Source organism: Panthera leo, chromosome B3 (genome assembly GCF_018350215.1).
Source record: "Panthera leo isolate Ple1 chromosome B3, P.leo_Ple1_pat1.1, whole genome shotgun sequence".
NCBI lineage: Eukaryota > Metazoa > Chordata > Mammalia > Carnivora > Felidae > Panthera > Panthera leo.
In genome coordinates this window covers 46,366,612-46,387,104 of record NC_056684.1, presented here as the reverse complement: position 1 = coordinate 46,387,104, position 20,493 = coordinate 46,366,612, and the positions used below count along the sequence as shown (strand labels likewise).

Here is a 20,493-nt window from a genome sequence, read left to right as displayed (position 1 = left end):
AGCCTGACACTCAAACTCACAAACTGTGAGATCATGACCTGAGCTGAAGTCAGACGCTCAACCAAATGAGCCACCCAGGAGCCCCCAAGTTGATTTTTTTTTAAACTCAAATTTGGTGGTGTTGTGTTCTCACTTAAACCACCTTCATGGCTTATCATTGCTTTGCCCTGAATATGATTTATAGGGCTCAGGATGTATGGTCTGACTCCCACCTATGGCTTCAGGTTCTTTTTGCACCATGTTCCTTCATTGTCCCTGGGAGCCAGCTAGTAGGTTGGCCAGAACATCATACTGTTCCCACCCCCACTGCCCAAGGCCATTGAACATGCACTTCCCCCACTTCAGGTAGTGAAGCCCTACACTTCCTTCTGATCTCAGCTCGGACATGATTTCCTTAGAGAAGCCATCAGAGATACCTCCATTGAGGTGAAATCCCCCTCTTTTATTCACTCATAGAAGTATGTCTTATATCTTTATAGCATACACCTCAATTATGATTTCATATTTCTGTGTGTATGATTGTTTCACTATGCCTGTCTTCCTCATTAGACTCTAAGCTCTGTAAAGGACAAGAACTATGTGTGCTTTGCTAAATGCAGTGCTTGGCACATAATGAGTATGCTATAAATATTTCTTAGATGAGTGAATAAACAGACCAAAGAACACCCTTGTATCATATTAGTTGTAGTCACAGCAATAAAGTCCTGTTTCTCTGGTTCATCTATTGGGACTTTGGAATAGTGTGGTCACAAGTAATCCTTCTGGACAATGGTATCCATGATAACTTAACCAAGAATTAAAGCCAAAATGCTACATTCTTGTCCTGGCTCTGCAATGATGTGCCCTCAGGTAAGTTATAATTTCTTTAGGTCTAAACTCTACCTCACCTACAGATTAGGTATCTCCTTCTGTCCTTTGACTCTCAATAGCTGTTTTCTCCAGATCTCACCTGCCTGCCTCCTCAGTTGGAAATGACTGTAGGCCTCCTGCAAAGGTAGGGAAAGACCTGAAACAGAGCTGGCTTCTCTGTGGGAGGGTTGGGAGGCAGCACAAAGCGTGGGTACTAATTCCATGGGACTGCCTTGATATTCAAAAACAACTGATCCATTCTATCTCTTCAGACAAACTAGCTTTAAAAAACAAGGCTTAAATATTTGACATGACAGGAAGCTAGTCCTAAACAATTTGTTGCCTACAAGGATGATAATTCATCAAACTTAAATAGCATAACCTAGAAGGATTATTTAGATGTATTTAACTCCTTTCTTGTTTAACTGGCGTGGCATATACTCAGACTGATCTCTTTCTGGCTCAGTGACCTCCAACAGTTTCAAGCTGCTATTGTTTATTTTCTATGAATTTTGCTTAAATATTTCATGGTAAACAAAAGGGAGTAACTAGATTTTCAAACCAGAATCCTCCTTCAGAAGAAAGTCAACAAGTTGCTTTCTCCATCATTTTAATTCTTGGATCCCAGTCTATCCTCAGTAGATGAAACCCAGCCACAGTAACCAAGGAGGAGATCCATCCTGTCCTAAAGACTTGCAATGGTCTCTCTGTATGTTAGTTTCTCCATCTCTAGAATGGATGAAGTTGTTCTTACCACCCTGAAGAAGGTGTCATTAAATCACTGGAATTACATTGGAAGAAAACAAGAGGGATTAATCTTGCAGAACAATACATCTGTATTTGCTTTATATTCTCCAACGTGCATGAAAAGTTCCTTCAGAAGAGAATGTTTACACTGGATGTATCTGTACCTGATTTGACAATCCCAAACTACACCCCAACCACCCACTTCTGAACAGGGGAAAAAAAAAAAGAAAACAGAAGACTGCAATTGTGTAACATGCAAATCTTCTGGACGGGAGCCCATCGCTGTGGTTTGGCAACACAACCAGCACAACATCTCTTTTCTCATCTCTTGAAGAAAAAAACAAAACAAAACAAAACAAAAACCAACAGAGAAAAAAATACCTTGAGAATAAAGGTAATGATTAATCTATCAGGCACAAAAAGGATCGTTTGGGGGATTTCAGGTTCTAACCTGCTAATTCAAATAAACAACTGTGAACAGGAGATGACAATTTCACCAGAAGAGGATTAAGTCACGGGTTCTAATTGGCACAGTGTTTGTACAGTCAGAGAAGCTCACCAGACATCTCCAGGAATCTGTGAGCAGTTGTCAAAACTCCCATTTTCATGTGCGAGTGAAGTAGGGACCAGAAGAAGCAGGTATTGGTGGAGAGTGGTCCTTGGAGAAGACCCAAGATGCAGCCTGGGAAAGGACGAAAGGGGAAGAGCTTCAAGCAAAGACTGGTCTTGAAGAGCACCTTAGCTAAAGAAACAATCTCTGAGTTCTTGGGCACCTTTATAATGATCGTAAGTGTTTCCTGAAACCTGACCCAATTATGCCTTCCTTTCTACCCAGCTGGTAATGAATAGTTTTGTTTTCTTTTCTTTAAGTTTGTCGCTAGATTCATCTCTTCCAGGAAATAGGATGTTCCTTCCGGGCTGTTTGGCTCTGTACGGGCCACAAGGTTGGGTTTCCATTTACACATTTCATTTATTCACAAGAGTTGATGGGGACAGGAGAGGGGGAGTGAACTACTTTCTTCACTTCAGCAATTTACTGAGATTCTGAGCTGGCTTTGATTAAAATCAGTCATTAGTAATTTGTCTCATTGATTAATTGATTTATACCTTGTTTATTTCCCACAAATATTGAGGTGACTCAGTCACTTGAAGTAAGAACTGGCAGTCAATAAATATGAGTGGCAAGAAACAGCTCAGTATTACAAGTGCTCGGCAAAGATTGTGTTGTCATATCATTTGACTTTTAACAAGTTAGAAATTGCACTAGATAGAAATATGCATTCTACAATCATCCATCTTTGGTTTTACCTCATTTTTCCCCTCTTTTTACCTGAAACTGATATCTAAAGATCTTCAATACAACAGTTATAAGAACCTTGTGTGTGTGTGTGTGTGTGTGTGTGTGTGTGTGTGTGTGTGTGTATAAACAGAAGGATTGATTCTAAGAACACTCAAGGATTTTGTCCAGAGAACTGCACAGCTATTAAGGAAAGACTGGACAGTTTATGTAAGTGGCATGGGCTCTAAGCTTCCACCCTATTGCATGCTATAGCATTCTTTGGATCCTGAATTTTCATCTGGAGCCAGAAAATTAAATTTTCAATTATTCTCATATGCAACAACCACTAACTTTAACTTGCTTTAAAAAAAATCCTCTCAAGGGGCTCTTGGGTGGCTCGGTTGGTTAAGCATCTGACTTCGGCTCAGGTCATGATTTCATGGCTCGTGAGTTCGAGCCCCGTGTTGGACTCTGTGCTGACATCTCAGAGCCTGGAGCCTGCTTTGTATTTTGTGTCTCCCTCTCTCTTTGCCCTGCTAATGCTCTCTCTCTTTCTCTCTCTTTCTCAAAAATAAATAAATGTTAAAAAAAATTTATTTTTAAAAATCCACTCAAAGATTCCCTACTTCAGTATTAATAATTTCATTTTTCTTAAAGTTATAGAGATTTGTCCATAAACTTACAAGTTCTTGCTGATGTACAGCATGGTGACTACAGTTAATAATACTGTATTGCATATTTGAAAGTTGCTAAGAGCATAGATAAAGTTTGTTATCAGGAGAAAAAAATTTATAACTATGTTGTGATAAATGTTAACCAGACATATTGTGGTTATCATTTCATAACATATGTAAATATTGAATTATTATATTGTACCCCTGAAGCTAATATAATGTTTATAAGTCAGCTATATCTCAGAATAAAGTTCTTTGCTTTGTATAAATACATAATTTAGGAGAATAAGCCAAGATCAAGAAACAAGTGTGAACTCAAAAAATTGAACTAGTGTAAATTGAGAGAAAGTCATAAGTATTCTGGTCTCTGAGAACCTCTTTTTACTGAATTCACTTAAGTATTCTTGAGGCAAATGGACAGCTATTTGCATTCTTTCTTGACTGTCCTCACTTGTGTTAAGAATGTGGATGGGAGGGTGGGTGGTTGGAGAAAAAGAGAGAAAATAAAAGCCCATGATTCTTCTTTAAAAAAAATTTTTTTTTTAATGTTTATTTATTTTTGAAGGAGAGAGAGACAGAGTGTGAGCAGGGGTGGGGCAGAGAGAGAGGGAGACACAGAATCTAAAGTAGTTCCAGGCTCTGAGCTGTCAGCACAGAGCCCGATGCGGGGCTCAAACTCACGAGCTGTGAGAACATGACCTGATCCGAAGTCAGACACTTTAAGGGACTAAGCCACTCAGGTGCCCCAAGCCCATGATTCTTCTGATCTTACTCTGTGCTTACTAGAAAATCACCCTCAGCAAGACAAAAACTGTTCATGTTACTTGAAATTTGGTCCCAAAGAAGAGAGTGGATGTCACTACAGACTCGATGCAGCTCTATGGTGACCTGTGGTACTGAGAAGTAAAGCAAATTCAGTTACACTCTATAGTCGTCTGCAGAAAACACGGAGGAGGAAGTGAACTAAACAACCATTTTGCAACTGAAAAAGTTAAAAACCCTCCTTTTTTTTTTTTTTTTAATTTAAACCCTCCTTTCTTAACAAGAAGCTGTTTCTTAATCTCATTCCCTCCGAGTTGAGTAAGTGAAAGTTACCGTCAGCCATTTACTCATACAATTAGTAGCATGTCTTCCCCTACCATTCACGGTGGGAGCTAAACACATATCTTCATACTGTATATTGAAAAATAAAACTTTGTGTCTTCTGGCCAAAGCCAATAATTTCCTAAATGATTCATTTCCATCTCCACTGTACATTAATTTTTTAAAGCAAACTCTTGTGGAATCCATAATTGTGATTATAATATTTTTATTAAGGCTTGGGGGTATATATGCCAGAAGTTTTCGCACAACACAATATTTTTTCTAACCAATTATGTGGCTTTGCTCAACTCTTAGCCAAAATAATTATTTCTGCTTTATTAGAAAATGTGCATAATATGTTGCTTTGTATAGTAGAAAGCTTTGATTGTTGACAAGGTATGGGCAAAAGGGAACATTAAAAAAAAAAAAAAAAAAGATGGCAGAGGATATGCAGGACTCATCAGTCCTTCAAATTTGGCTTTTCCCCCAGACCCTGAGAGTCTGGTGCCATTTTCCTCCTTACTCTCAAAAACCTGCCCTTAGAAGAAGTATCTTAAACTCATTTATACCATGGTGCAAATGACTAATAAGGCCCACTGGTAGCATTAAGGTCCATGAAAAATTCTTTGTAAACTATAACTAAAAACAACAATAACTAGGTTATAAGCCAAAGAATTAGCTCTAATTTGGGCTTATAGACCCAAATTAGAAAGGGATAGGTATACCTTTTCACCTTTGCTAGTGCCAGGGAGAGGGGTCACAGTGGATCTTCCCTAATACATAGAAGGGTTTCAAAGCCTTGAGCTGCAAACGTAGGGAGGGAGTATGTATTAAGTACCTACCATATGTTAGCTTCTTTACATACATTTGTTTAATCCTACAATAGCTGCATTGGGAAGGTTTTATTATTACTCATAAACAATTGAAGAAATGAGGACTCAAAGAGATGAAGTCACTGGCCGAAACCAGGAAAGCACTGAACTGGCATTCTTTCTAATTCTAGAGCCTACACTTCCCACCCATTGCTGGAGTTCCTTCCACAATGTCCTTGATAGATAGTAAATCAGACTCCCTCCACTTGAACGTCTCCATAGACTGGAGCCATGAGTTAGCTCTCTCATTTGCTTGCAGTCATGTGAGTTTAACTGGTGGGCACCTGATGAGGCCAGACCATGAGTTGTACCCCCAAAGCTTTCTGAAGCAGAAAACACTGCTCAACAAGGGTCACTGCTCAACAAGGGGAAGGGAGCGAGCAGGGGAATCCTTAGCCTTCTGCACATGGCTCAGGGCCTGGGGATTTCAAACTGCACATTAAATACCCACTACATGTAAAGCTCCTGAGATAGGAACCGCTCATAAAATGCTGGCTCCCTTTCCCCATGCTCGCCCCTTCCCCTCTTCTACTTCAGAGTCTTTGTAGTACTTGAAAACAGCTTCTTTGTCTCCTTCTAGACATCTTGCAGCCTCCTTTCCCCAACATCTGCCACAGAACTCTGCACATACGTAAATGGGACCCCATAAATGTGTGTTCAATTAAAATGTCTTTTGGTGGCTGAAATTCCCAGAATCTCTAGTCGTTTCTTGTAGCAGCTATGTTTACTCCTCACCACTCCATGCACCCTTTCCTGTCTTCAAATGTTTCCGGATTCTTTGATACAGAGTTCATCCTATTGAAGATGCTGAGGTGAACAGCCTGGCAAGCAGCTATATTTCCTCTTGTAGTGGAAGGGCATCCTTCCAGGGCAGAATTTATGAGTGGGTGATCATCTCCTTGTGTATTGGGAAAGACTCTAAATTCTTGTCTCACTCTGTCAAGCTTGCACATTAGAGATCTACCTTTTGGCATCTCCAAGATTGAAAAAATGTAAATACTTCTGCTAAAAGTAATAGCCTCGATCTGTGCCCTGAAGGTGAAATAGAATGAGCAGAGACCTGGGACACAGGATGTGGAGGGCATAAGGGAGTGGGCAGTGCAGGAGGGAGGGAGGAAGTGAGATGGATGGCACATGACAAATGTCAAACCCCACAGTGATTTCCATATCTGCTTCTGCCTTCCTCCGTGACTTCATGACCAAACTTCCCACCTTGCCAAAGTCACTGAGTTTGCCATTCTGTTCTTGGAGAGATACCAGATATGCTAACTATAGAAATTCTAGGTCTTTAAAATTATTATTACAAAGTGTGCTCAGATCTTAGAGTGGGTCTATTTCATACTGGAGAGCTTTTGAAACAAAAGAATATATGATTAGCATTTAGAGTAAAATAGGAAAATTCTTAAAACAAGCCAGTTCTTAAAATAAGTGCTTTGCAGGGCATAATTCAGGACATTTGGAACTGCTACATATTTAGAATTTCCAGGTACTAGTAGGACAGCTCTGAGAACCAGATGAGATAGATGTTGCTGGCCCTTCCTATTGATGGGGAAGCTGACACACAGATTGATGCAATCATATGTCCTTTGAGTCAGTGTGGAGCCCACACTGCCTTAAGCATAAACTTCTCTTGGTTTCCACTGCGTTTTCCCTCCAAGAGGCATAGAGTGCCTTCTCAGGTAGATTATTTTTTTCAATTTCATTTTGGTTAATATACAGTGTTATATTTCAGGTGTACAATGTAGAAATTCAACTAGTCTATATATTACTCAGTGCTCATCATGATAAGTGTACTTTTAATCCCCTTTACCTATTTCATCCAGCCCCCACCTACCTTCCCTCTGGTTACCAGTTTGTGCTCTAGAGAGTTTGTCTCTTTTTGTCTTTGCTTGTTTTGTTTATTAAATTCCACATATGAGTGACATCATGTGGTGTTTGTTTACTTAGCATTATACTCTCTAGATCCATCCATGTTGTTGCACATCTCATATAGATTCTTGTTTATTGTTATATTTATATCTTTCCTGGGGGGAAGGGAGAGAAAGAGAGAGGGAGAGGGAGAAAGAAAGAGATACAGAGAGAGAAAGATATCAACTCCATTTTGCCCGGTGGGAGAAATAGGTATAACATAATTAAGAGGTTCACCCAAGGTCACCCAGCCCATGAATGTGAGAGCTGGGCTTGATATCTTGGCTTTAGTTATTACTAATGTACCATTGTTTGATGAGAATTAACTCCTTTCATGGGAAAGCTCAAGAGAACTTTACTAATTTTATAGCCTAAAATACATTAGATAGTAAAGGTACCAAAAGATGGTTATATAGAGCAGACATGATCCTGGCAGAGAAATTTTACAGAAGCTCTATTAGCATAGAGTTTATGGACCACTTCAGTATCTACAAACACACTCAAAGCTCTTGTAACACTAGGGTTCTGAGGTGGTTCAGTCATATCTTCATGTCCTTAATGAACACATTGACCATGCATTGCACTGTGTTTCCCCTAGAGCTTCTATTTTCTGGATTCTCCTTGAGGACACCTTGTGGCTCAGAGCAAGGGACCAATAGGCAAGGGGGAATAAAGGGACACCATAACTCTTCTCTCACACTTTCTTGCTCAACAGTCACCTGCCCTTTCTCTGTTTCCTCTCTGCTTGGTCTGGCTTATGACTTTGCAAAGACCTGTCCCCCTCCAGGCCTGGCTGCCAATGATGAGGGTCCCACTGAGCTAGAGCTGTCAGTCTGCCAACATATGATTGGGCAGAAGCCTCTGCTGTCAGCAGTGCCTGGCTGATTCTGGCCCCAAATGCAATGCCTCTGTGTCCTTCAGATGAAGAAACAGAGACCCACACACTCACAGGATTCTGTCAAATGCTTTTTCCACCACAGTCAATTCCACCTGATTCTTATTATTTACTTTCGATTTACGTTTAGTTCTCAGCCTCTCATGGGTCTGTACTTTTGTACTGGGTGTTCTGTCACTTTAAGAAAGTCCCAGGTTCTAAATATGAAAGTGTGGAAGAACTAAGCATGTAGGGTTCTATGTGGGCCCTTGCCCTGTACCTTTAGCAGCTGTGAGAAGGCTGATGCAGAAGGTTCTCTGCCTTCCAGCATGGTGATGAGATGAGGACAAAAGACCAGGAAAGGGGTAAACATTTGTTGAACATACACTATACCCAGACAATCATTAGTTCTGGAAAAATCTCATGAGGTAAGGGAATTTTTCTTATTTTACAGATAAGGAAATGAAGGCTTAGTATGATCGAGTAACTTGCCCACAGGCAAATATGTGGTGGAGCTGGGATTAGAATCAAATCTCTGGTTTTTCTTCACCATGCTGAAATTACCGTTCTCATGTATGCTTTTGAACTTCCACTGCTGTTGCCTGAAACAATATATGTTTTATATGTTTTCAAAATGTACATATATGGCTTCATAGTTTGTATGCCTTCTACGATTTGAAAATTTCCTCCCAAATACACTTTCTGAGATTTATCTATTTGGGGACATGTAGGTGTAGGCAATTCATTTTACTTTTGTAGTACGGTGGGTTTGTGTATCCATTCCCCTCGTGAACTGTTATGTGGTTTGCAACACATTACCAACACTGCTGCAGTGAACGTCTTTGTACGTGTCCTGTATGTGTGTCCCAGAGTTCTTCTGAGTACATACTTAGAAGTAGGTTTGGTGGCCCTAGGCATGTGCATCTTCAACTTCATGCATATTGTAAAATTGCTCTTTAAAGTGGTTTTAAATTTAAGTACCATCAGTAACATAGGAGTCCCCGTTTTCCATGTACTCACTGACCCTTGATATTATCCAACTTTTAGATTTTTGCCCATTCGACATACAAGAAACCATGGTGGCCTGGGTGGGTCAGTTGGTTAAGTGTCTGACCTTTGATTTCGGCTCAGGTCATGATCTCATGGTTTGTGAGACTGAGCCCCGCGTTAGTCTTTGCGCTGACATGCGACAGTGCTGAGCCTGCTTGGGATTTTCTCTCTCCCTCTCTCTGTGCCTTTCCCTCGTGCATTCTCTCTCTCTCTCTCTCTCTCTCTCTCTCTCTCTCAAAATAAATAAATAAACTTAAAAAAAAAAGAAATAGAATTTCACTAGTAATTTTAATGAATTTCTAGGGCAATCCACCATCTTTTTCAGGTTTACTGAAGCTTTAGCTTTCCTATTCTTTAAATTGCCTGCTCATATCCTCTGCATTTTTTAACTTTTTCTTATTGAGTATAATAGGATTTTGATATTTTGTGTTTTCTTACAGCTTAATGTCTTACTTTTCATAGTTAAGTCATTAGAATTTATTCTGGTGTATGGTGCAGAGTAGGTGCCCTTTATCTGGTAAAATAGCCAATTGTTTCAGTAATGTATTTGACCAGTCTGTTCTGCTTCTACTGATTGTGATGATATCATATACCCGTTAGATAGATCATATATCAGTTCATATATGAAGGTGGTTGTATGTCAAAACTTTTTTTAGTTCTAGTGATTTCTCTGTCCAAACCAGCACCAATGCCATATATTTTTGTTATAATTACTTTCTTTTTTTTCTTCCAAGTTTTTATTTAAATTCAAATTAGTTAACCTATAGCGCAATATTGGTTTCAGGATTAGAACCCAGTAATTCATCACTTACATATAACACCCAGTGCTCCCACAACAAGTGCCCTTCTTAATGTGAAATGTTCTATTGGATTGTGCTGGTACAAACAATTTTTTTTTCCCTGAGAATATGAGAACTTTTATTTTCTTTCTTTCTAGACCTTAATATTTAATTTCTTCTTATTATCATGGTTAAAACCTTCCTAGTACAAGGTTATTAGAAGCTATCATTGTAGCATTGTTATTTTATCCCCAACTTTAAAGAATCTACTTCTCATGTTTTACCATTAAGTGTGAGAGTTCCTATAGGCTTTGGGTAGGCATTGTTGATTTGAGTAAGGGAATTCCTATCTGCCCCTCATTTACTAAAGCTTTCATTAGGGATGTTTATTGAATTTTTAAAAAAGTATCTCTTCTATATTTATTGAGATAGGCATAGGGGTTACTCTTTTATCTGTTGATGAAGAAAATTACATTGACAATGTTTTTAGCATTAAACTATCCTTACATTTCTGAGATGAATTTCCACCTAATCATGTGGCATTTCATTTGCAATGTTTTATTAAGGATTTGGACTATAATTTCTTTTTATGTTGTCCTTTGTCTAATTTAATCACCAAGATTACATTAGCACCATGAAAAGTAGTTCTTTCCCTCTTTTTATATTTTCTATATTTTATATTTTATATTTATATTTATATTTTCTGTGTTGCAAACCACATAACGGTTCACGAGGGGAATGGATACACAAACCCACCGTACTACAACACTTTGTATAAAGTAAGGATTACCTACTCCTTGAAGATTACTTAGCATATGCACTAAAAAAAGAGCGAGAGAGAGAGAAGTGTACAAGAAGATTTCTCTAAAACTTATGTCTAATTGTCTAAGTTAGATTTTCTATTCTTTTTTTTTAAATTTCTTTAATGTTTATTTATTATTTTGAGAGAGAGAGCACAAGTTGGGGAGAGGCAGAGAGAGAGGGAGACACAGGATACGAAGCAGTCTTCAGGCTCTGAGCCGTCAACATGTGGCCTGATGCAGGGCTTGAACCGACAGAACTTGAGATCATGACCTGAGCCGAAGTCAGACACTCAGCCAAACCAACCGCGCCACCCAGGAGCCCCCAGATTTTCTATTCTTAATTACATTTTAGCAATTTATATTTTTTCTATATTGTACTTCATTTGTGTTTTGAAACATAGTTTTTCAAAATTGCTAATATTTTCAAAATCAATACAGTGAAAGCAATAATTGTGAAATAATTTTTCATAGTATTTCCATATGGCTTTTAATATCTCTACTGTACTTGTGATGATTCTCTCTAATTTTTAATGTGTTTTTTTTTTCACTCAGTAATTTCTGCTTTGATCTTTTTTTTTTAAAGTTTCTTTTGAGAGAAAGAGAAGAGAGAGAGCATGAACAGGGAGAGGCACAGAGAGGGAGAGAGATAATACCAAGCAGAGGCTCAATCTCATGAATGAACTGTGAGATCATGACCTGAGCAGAAATCAAGAGTCTGACCCTTAACTGACTGAACCACCCAGGTGCCCGGCCCCCCTTTTTAAGTGACCTTTCTTACATTTTTCCATCGAGTTGAACAGGTTTCTTTATTTCTCCCCTTTCTCCTGTGCTTGTTCTATTTTTAAGTATTTACCCTTTCATCTTTAGAAAATGTATTCTAGAGTTAACAAAATTTAAAGTGAATCAACTTCTTTCCTCCTGAACAACTCAAAAACTTTTTAAAATCCTGATTGTAATCAACCACTCTATCTTACATGTCATTATTGTCTGATATTTAAATTCTACCTCCAATATTTTTATTATTGGTATTTTTAATGATGATTACTTATTTAAATTTACTACCACTTATCACTTTATTTGCTAATTACTTATACATATATGCATTACTTTTAGGTGCATTTTCCTTCTTTGTGCAGTAAAAAAACCTTTCCTTAGGAAATTTTCCAGAAAGGGTGTGTGAGGAATAAACTTTCTCTGTCTTTGTTTGCCTGAGTTTTTCTTTATTTCACTCTCAAGTTTCAATGATTGGCTGATGAATTTGAGGTTGACAACTGGTTTTGCTTGGCAATTCGCAGGTGTCCTTCCAATGTCTCTTATTGCTGTTGACAAGTCTAGTGTTCATCTAATTCTTGTCTTAATCTGAATTTCCCTAGTTTCTATTAAGAGTTTCTCTTTTTATGTGGCACACACACACGCGCACACACACAAATATTATACAGCCATAAAAAAGGAGGAGATCTTGCCGTTTGCAACAACATGGACAGGCCTAGATAGAGGGGGTATTTAAGCCAGACTGAGAAAGACACATACCATGTGATTTCACTCAGATGTGGCATCTAAAAAAACATAATGAATGGATAAATAAACAAAATGCAGAATCAGGCCTATAAATACAGAGAACAAAATGATGGTCACCAGAGGGGAGAAGAATAGAGGAATGGGCAAAATGGGTGAAGGGGAGTGGGAGATACAGGCTTCCAGGAATAAAAGTCATAGCATAGGGAATCTAGTCAATGGTATTGTAATAGTGTTGTTTGGTGACAGAGGGTAACTGCATTGGAAAGGAGCAGAATATAACATATAGAGAAGTTGAATCACTATGTTGTACACCTAAAACTAATGTAACATTGTGTTTCAACTATACTGAAATTTTAAAAATTATAAAAGCAACAACAACAACAAAAAGACTTTCTCTTTTTTTTCCCTTGAAATTTCACTACAATATGACTAGGGCTTATTTTATCTTATACATAACACTCAGGATTCATTGTTTATCAGCATTTAAAGATTCACAATTTATACAGTTCTAGAAAATTCTTAGTTTAATCGCCTTGCCTCTCCCCAGTGTCTCTGTTTTCTCCTTATAGAATTCCTATTAAATGTGCATATATGGCTGACCTTCTTACTTTTTTTATTTATGTCTCTACCCTTCTTTCATATTTGTATCTCTTAATCTCTCCATGATGAATTTTATGTAGTTGTCTCAAATCTATTTTCCAATGCACGAATTCCTCTCTGTTTTATCTAATCTTTTAATACATTCATTAAGTCTTTAGTTTTATTAATATGTTTTCATTTCTAGAAGTTCTATTTGGTTCTTTTCAAAAATTGCTTTTCTTTTCTCTTCTCATGTGTTTATTTCTTTTCTCTCTCTAACTCACTAAAGCCTAATGTACCGATGGTATTTTATGATTGTTCTGTTCATCTCAAGTTTTGGGGGAACTAATAATCCTGTTTATTTTATGCACTCTCATTCACAAAAGAAAACTTCCTTTAGTGTTTTCTAAATTTGTAGTGTAAACTCTTCCAGGAGAGTTTGCTTTTCTCTGTGGGAATTCTGTACGGCCTGCACTGTGGGGTTGTTCTTCCACAGCAGTCTTACATTTGTTTCTGGGAGGTTGCTCGGGTATATCACCAACAAGAAATGATTGTTGTAAAGTGGAAAACTAGAAAAGGAAGACTGATGAATGTGCATACCCTGTTGAAGAGCACTCTCTCCAAAAAAGTGGCACTCTGCAGGGCATCTAGGTGGCTCAGTCTGTTAAGTGTCTGATTCTTGGTTTCTGCTCAGGTCATGATCTCACAGTTTTGTGGATTTGAGCCCCACATTAGGCTCTGCATTGACAGTGCAGAGCCTGCTTAGGATTCTCTGTCTCCCTTTCTCTCTGTCCTCCCCACCCCCCTCACTCACTCTCTCTCTCTCTCTCTCAAAAATAAATGAATAAACATTAAAAATATTAAAAAAAAAAAAGAATGTCTCTCTGCTCCCTTTCCCCCACATGAGATGTGTGACCATGAATGACTAACTAGGAAATCCCATGCTTTCTCCAAATGAAGCTGATTCTCTTCTAGTCCTTACAGCCTGAGTCAGGATCAGCTGAAGGAGGACTTTCCTATAGAGTTCCCCTTACCAACAGTGAACATGAAGGGCCAGACTGGCCTGGAAAATTTCAGAGTTCCAAAAGACCTGGGGAGAAAAGTCTGTTCTGGGTCATTGATCTAAAGGCTACAGATTCCTAAAGCCAAACAATTCTGCCAAACAGAACTCTGTTTTTGATCCCTGAGTTTGAATTTTGACTTAGAAAACTTGCTACATTCATTGACTTTCAAAGAGGAAGTATTTTTGTTTTCTACTTTCCAGAATGGGTTTGGTTTGTTTTTTTCTTTAGTGACAAAGCCCATTGCAACATGTTTCCATTACTTGACAAGAAAGGAGAACATAGAAATGAGAGCAGACGTTGTCTCCTCTTTACTCATCAACCTTATGATGAAGATACAGCATAAACTGAGGGACTGGGAGGAAGAGAAGCCTCATAAAAGAGAGGTAGCTGATAGGTCTGATCAAAATGCTAAAACAGCTCAGCAATGAAGTCTACTCCATACATGTAGTGGGCACCTTATTTCATGTCCTGGTAGGACTGCTGAGCTCACTGAACCCACCAAGCAAAGAAAATGCTTTAAGAGAAAATATGCCAGCAAAATGTGCCCCCCTCCTCCATCATGATGGATTGGCTGATCATGCTAAGACACACAGTCCCGGCATGACCAGCCAAGACCAAAAAAGATCTGAGGGCTTCACTTCTCTCCCAGCCTAGAATCAGCCCACACGCCTTAGTCTCTATTTCAAAGTTTAGATTTTCTAAGGAGGAAACCTCCTGAAAAACCCATGCCTCTATCAACAAATAAGTGGTTAAATAAATTGGGGTGCATCTTTACAATGAACTGCTATATAGGAATTAGAGATAATGAGGCCAATTTTTATATGCTGTTATGAAAAGATTCATTAAGCTAACAACTTGAAAAAGTCAGCAGAAAATGGTATGTATAAAATACTCCTATTTGTATAAACACACACACACACACACACACACACACACACACACACACACATTTTTACAGGATATACCAGGAAGTAGTGATATTAGTTACTGTAAAGAATAAAATATAAAATCTGGGATGGGAAAGAGACAAATTTCTTTTATTTTTTAAGTTTTTTTGCTTGATAGAGAGTGCTTGTGCACAAGGGAGGAGCAGAGTGAGAGGGGGACAGAGGATCTGAAGCGAGGTCTGTGCTGATAGCAGAGAGCCCAATCCAGGTGAGATCATGACCTGAGCCAAAGTCAGATGCTTAACTGAATGAGCCACCCACACAAACCAAGAGATAAATTTCTTATATTTTATTGTATACCCTTTGTATTTGAAAAAAATTTTACATATTCATGTACATTTTCTTCAATCCCCTGTTCCCCTAAAAGAGCTGACTCAGCAGATCTTCTCCCTTCAATGTGTTTTAGGGAGTTGCTCATAATGTGTTCTGAAGAATACTAGTTCCATGAAATGCAAATAAGGATTAAGTGAAAGAAAATATGCTGTCCATCCCAAATATGTTTGGAAAACACTGGGTTAAACCAAGTTAAGCAGTTTCTTCAACTATAGGACTTATCAGAGCTTTTAATGTTCACTATAAAGTCTAAGAGGGAAATAGAATATATAGGCCCTGGACTTACTTGACCACAAATTACTTTTTTATTTTATTAATGTTTATTTATTTTGAGAGAGAGAGAGAGAGAAAGAGAGAGAGAGAGAGAGAAAAGGCAGAGAGAGAGAGGGAAAGAGAGAGAATCCCAAGCAGGCTCCTCTCTATCAGCACAGAACCCGACTCAGCTTGATCTCACAAACCATGAGATCATGACTGGAGCCAAAACCAACAATCAGATGTGTAATCAACTGAGCCACCCAGTCACCCCAACAAATCCCTTTTTAAAATTTTAATTTCAGTATAGTTAATAGATAGTGCTATATTGATTTCAGGCATACAATATAGTGAGTCAACAATTCTATACATTGCTCAATGCTCATCAGGATAAGTGTACTCTTAACCCTATTACCTATCTCACCCATCACCCACACCCACCTCCACTCTGGTAGCCATCATTTTCTATAGTTAAGAATCTGTTTCCTGGTCTGTCTCTATTTTTCCTTTGTTCATTTGTTTTGTTTCTTAAATTCCACACATGAGTGAGATCATATGGTATTTGTCTTTCTCTGACTGACTGATTTTGCTTAGCATTATACCCTCTAGATCCATCCATCACCTTGGAAATGGCAAGATTTCATTCCTTTTTATAACTGAATAATACTCCATTGTGTGTATTTATACCACATCTTCCTTATCCATTCATGCATCATTGGACACTGGGGTGCTTCCATAATTTGACTATTTTAAATAATGCTGCAATAAACATAAAGGTGCATATATTTTTTGAATTAGTGTTTTCATATTCTTTGAGTAAATACCCACTAGTGTGATTACTGTATTATATGGTCATTCTATTTTCAATTTTTTGAGGAACATCCATACTGTTTTCCCCAGTGCTGCACTAGCTTGCATTCCTACAAATAGTGCATAAGGGTTCCTTTTTTCCACATCCTCGCCAACACTTGTTTCTTGTGTTTTTTATTTTAGACATTCTGACATGTGTGAAGTAATAGCTCATTGTAGTTTTGATTTGCACTACCTGATGATGAGTGATGTTGAGCATGTTTTCACGTGTCTGTTGGTCATCTGTATGTCTTCTTTGGAGAAAAATTAGAATAATACAGAGAAGATTAGCATGGCCCCTGCAAAGATCCTTTTTTTTTTTTTTTTTTTTTTTTTTTTTGAGGAGCATCTCATGGAACTGATGGTCTGTGGAACATACTGGGTCTGGAATGAATCTAAGAAACAAATTTGCCCCAGAATTCCTGTCTTCAGGTATCTTCCAGACTGAAGGTGACCCAAGGTGTTCTTAACATTGTTAGGTCACTTTGAATAAAGAGAGAGCTGTCCTTGGGGTACCTGGGTGGCCCCACTGGTTAAGCATCCGACTTGGGCTCAGGTCATGATCTCACGGTTTGTGCGTTCAAGCCCCACATCAAGTTTCTGCTGTTAGTGCAGAACCTACGTTGGATTCTCTGTCTGTCTGTCCCTCCCCTGCTCACATGCTTTTTCTGTCTCTCCCAAACATAAATAAACATTTACCAAGAAAAGTGGGGGAGGGGGAGAGAGCTGTCCTCAGCAACCCTCCATCTATGTACAGCATCATCAGACCCATGTTTATCCTATTGAACACTCATACCTTAATAAATAAATGTTTAATTAGTTCCTAATTCTGACCCAGGGATTGTGATCAAGTTCTTGTCCAAGCTAGCATTATTTTGGATGAGTTGAGGGACATGAACACCTGATATAGGCCAGAAAAGGAGAGCATTGTTCTTTTCATCTTGTGAGAAAGAATGACGTTTAATCACCTTATATTTCTGAGACCCAAGTTTGTGCTTCATCCTCTTTTCTACTTAGAGAGCACTGAGGTTGGCCATTTGCCCATTCACCTGGTTCTCAAATTTCAGATTCCTCTGTTTTTATGAGCTTGCCCTAACATCATCTCTTTTCAAGTACAGCTGGTTCTTGAGGGGTGACTGATCTTATCCTGATATTTTCTCAGGCCACATACCATCAAATACTTTATTTTTAACCAGAAGGTCCAGGTTTCAGTCTTGGGTTTTTTTGTGACTATTTTTGTTATGACTGAGAACATTTTATTTTCCAGTTTGAAAACTAACTGACTAGAAAGCTGTGCATAAATATGCATTCTGTCCTAATAAAGGGAACAAACAGACCCACCAAAACAACAGCAGTTGGCACAGGAGGGACACAGAGCTAGGAATCAGAAGACCTGGTTCCAGACTCAAATTCTGCCACTTATTAGCTGTATGAATTCTGTCAGGTTATCCAGTCTTCCATTTTTTTAAAAAAAGTTTTTATGTTAATTCCAGTTAGTATACAGTGTAATATTAGTTTCAGGTGTACAATATAGTGATTCAACACTTCCATACAACACCCGGTGCTCATCACAACAAGTGCACTCCTTAATCCCCGTCATCTAGTTCACCCATTACCCCGACCCCAACCATCAGTTTGCTTTCTATAGTTAAGAGTCTGTATTGGTTTGTCTCTCTCCAGCCTTCCACTTTTTGTTCTATTTAAAAAACATTTTTTTTAACGTTTATTTATTTTTGAGAGAGAGAAACAGACTGAGAGCTGGGGAGGGGCAGAGACTGAGACAAAGAATTCAAAGCAGGCTCCAGGCTCTGAGCTGTCAGCACAGAGCCCAACCTGGGGCTCAAACCCACGAACCGTGAGATCATGACCTGAGCTGAAGTCGGACACTTACCCAACTGAACCACCCAGGTGCCCTGGCCTTCCAATTTTTAAATGCGGATTAAATGTTGGGAAGAATAATGGAAGCAATGTACATGACAGTATGATATATGTGCTATTAATGTTTGTTCATTCACCTATCCAGTGGTCAAAATCATGTGTAGTCAAACCTGGGCCCCATGTGTGTGAATGTGAGAAATTCTCTTAACCTCTCTAAACTTCATTCCCTTGTTCGTAAAATGGAGTAAGAGAGAGGACCTGACTCAAAGGGTTGATGTGAGGACCAATGGGCTAATGTATGGAAAGTACTTAACTCATAAAAAGCACTCAATAAAATGTTAGCTGTTGTTGTTGTTTCTATTATCATGACATGTTCCAGTGGATATAGTCACAAAAACTAAATAGATGTATGATAAGTAGGATGTGCGACTTGTAGTAACATATACCTACAGCACAGGCTGAAGGGCCAAGGTTTGCAGAGAATGTATTGACAGACTGGCATTTGTTCTCCTTCCTCTCCAGTTACAAAAAACAAAATGTTTATAGGAGGAGGAGAACCTCTGGCAAAGGCCCAAAGTGACTCCCTTCTCAAGAATGGAGACTATACGGGGCACCCGGGTGGCTGAGTCACTTTAGCGTCTGACCCTTGATTTTGGCTCAAGTCATGATCTCACAGTTCATGAGTTCAAGCCCTGCATCAGGCTCTGCGCTGACAGTGTGGAGCCTGCGTGGGATTCTCTCTCTCTCCCTCTTTCTCTGCCCTTCCCCAACTCATGCATTCTCTCTCTCAAAATAAACTGTACAAAATAATAATGGAGACTGTGCTTTTGGTCTCCCTATCACTGCTACCTTAAAGTCTTGCCCATAGTCAGTCTTTCATTTGAAGGTAGCCACAGATTCTCTCTCTAGGAACTGAGAGTCTGTGCTGCATCTCATCTTGGGGCTGCTATCACCAGGATATCTGTGGGGTCAGGAAGTCACCGACACCAAAAGCTAAATGGATTTCTCCTCCCAGGACTTAAGATGGGAGTCAGTAGCCCCAAAGCTTATTGAAATGAGGCAGGTAACATATATGGATGAAGTGGACATGGCAGGGTTAAGAAGGAAGTGTCTGTCCTGTCTCAGGAGGCGTCTGCCACCCAGACTGTCTCCACTGTGGCCAAGTAGGAATGGGGTAGATTTTTATCAGACTTTCAAGTTTGAAAAAAAGAAAGGTCTATGTGTAATTTTTCTTTTTAAATACTGGCAACAAGGGTGCCTGGGTAGCTCAGTAGGTCAAGCTCAGACTCTTGATTTCAGCTCATATCATGATCTCATGGTTCATGAGATGGAGCCCTGCGTTGGATTCCACGCTGGGCATGGAGCCTGCTTTGGATTCTCTCTGCCCCTCACCCCCCAAAACAAATAAATAACCATTAAAAAATAAGATTAAATACTAGCAACAATTTCTAAAATTAAAAAAAAAAAAATCACCATGTAGGCCAAGCATATCTCTGAGTCAATCCCACTCATAGACTGTCTTCAGTCATGGACCACCAGTTTGTGACTGTGCTCTCAAGATGTCCTTAACCACACTCTACAAACTATTCTCACCAGAAAAGGGCAAGTGGAGAGACTGTGAGGGCCTCAGCCTTCTATTCAATACCATCTGTTTATAAGAGGCCTGCTATTGGAAATCAAATTCCTCAGTGCAAGATTGTGGTCCTTTTGTTTTCTCATCCTAACACCTGGCAAAATTGACTGAGGCAATCATGTGAAAACCATTTTTATTTCAGGCAGTACCAGAAGAGAAATCTTGATCTCATATAATTTTAATCAAGTTGCTCATTAGGCCAATCTGTTATGTGCATATATTAATACATCTCAGATTTAATAGTATTATTAAATACTATGATGATTCAATAATTTGGGGGTATTAATCAGATAATTCAAGAATTTGGGGAGACTGAAATGTCAAAATAGCTGTCACTTAGGTCGTAAGACTAAACTATAAAACCACATTTCCAGGTATACTTTCCCTAGCCATAAATGCTTAAGCCATTTACTAATAACAAGCTTAGTGGGGTGCCTGGGTGGCTCAGTCGGTTGAGAGTCCAACTTCAGTTCAGGTCATGATCTTGCGATTCGTGGGTCTGAGCCCTTCATTGGGCTCTGT

General features: G+C 38.9%; 1 protein-coding gene and 1 pseudogene across 3 annotated transcripts in view; both read left to right on the top strand.

The window, feature by feature from the left end:
* The first annotated feature begins 1,858 nt into the window (after positions 1-1,858).
* The window catches only part of AQP9 (aquaporin 9), a 115,983-nt gene continuing 97,348 nt past the window's right edge, over positions 1,859-20,493 (top strand). The window contains exon 1 of one of the 3 annotated variants that reach the window (XM_042941901.1): positions 1,859-2,382. In XM_042941901.1, coding sequence (XP_042797835.1) covers positions 2,272-2,382 — 111 coding nt within the window. In that variant the 5' untranslated portion in view covers positions 1,859-2,271. The remainder of the gene's footprint in view (positions 2,383-20,493) is intronic. The other 2 variants (XM_042941902.1, XM_042941900.1) reach the window with 2 other exon arrangements.
* On the top strand, positions 16,710-16,794 carry LOC122223332 (annotated as a pseudogene).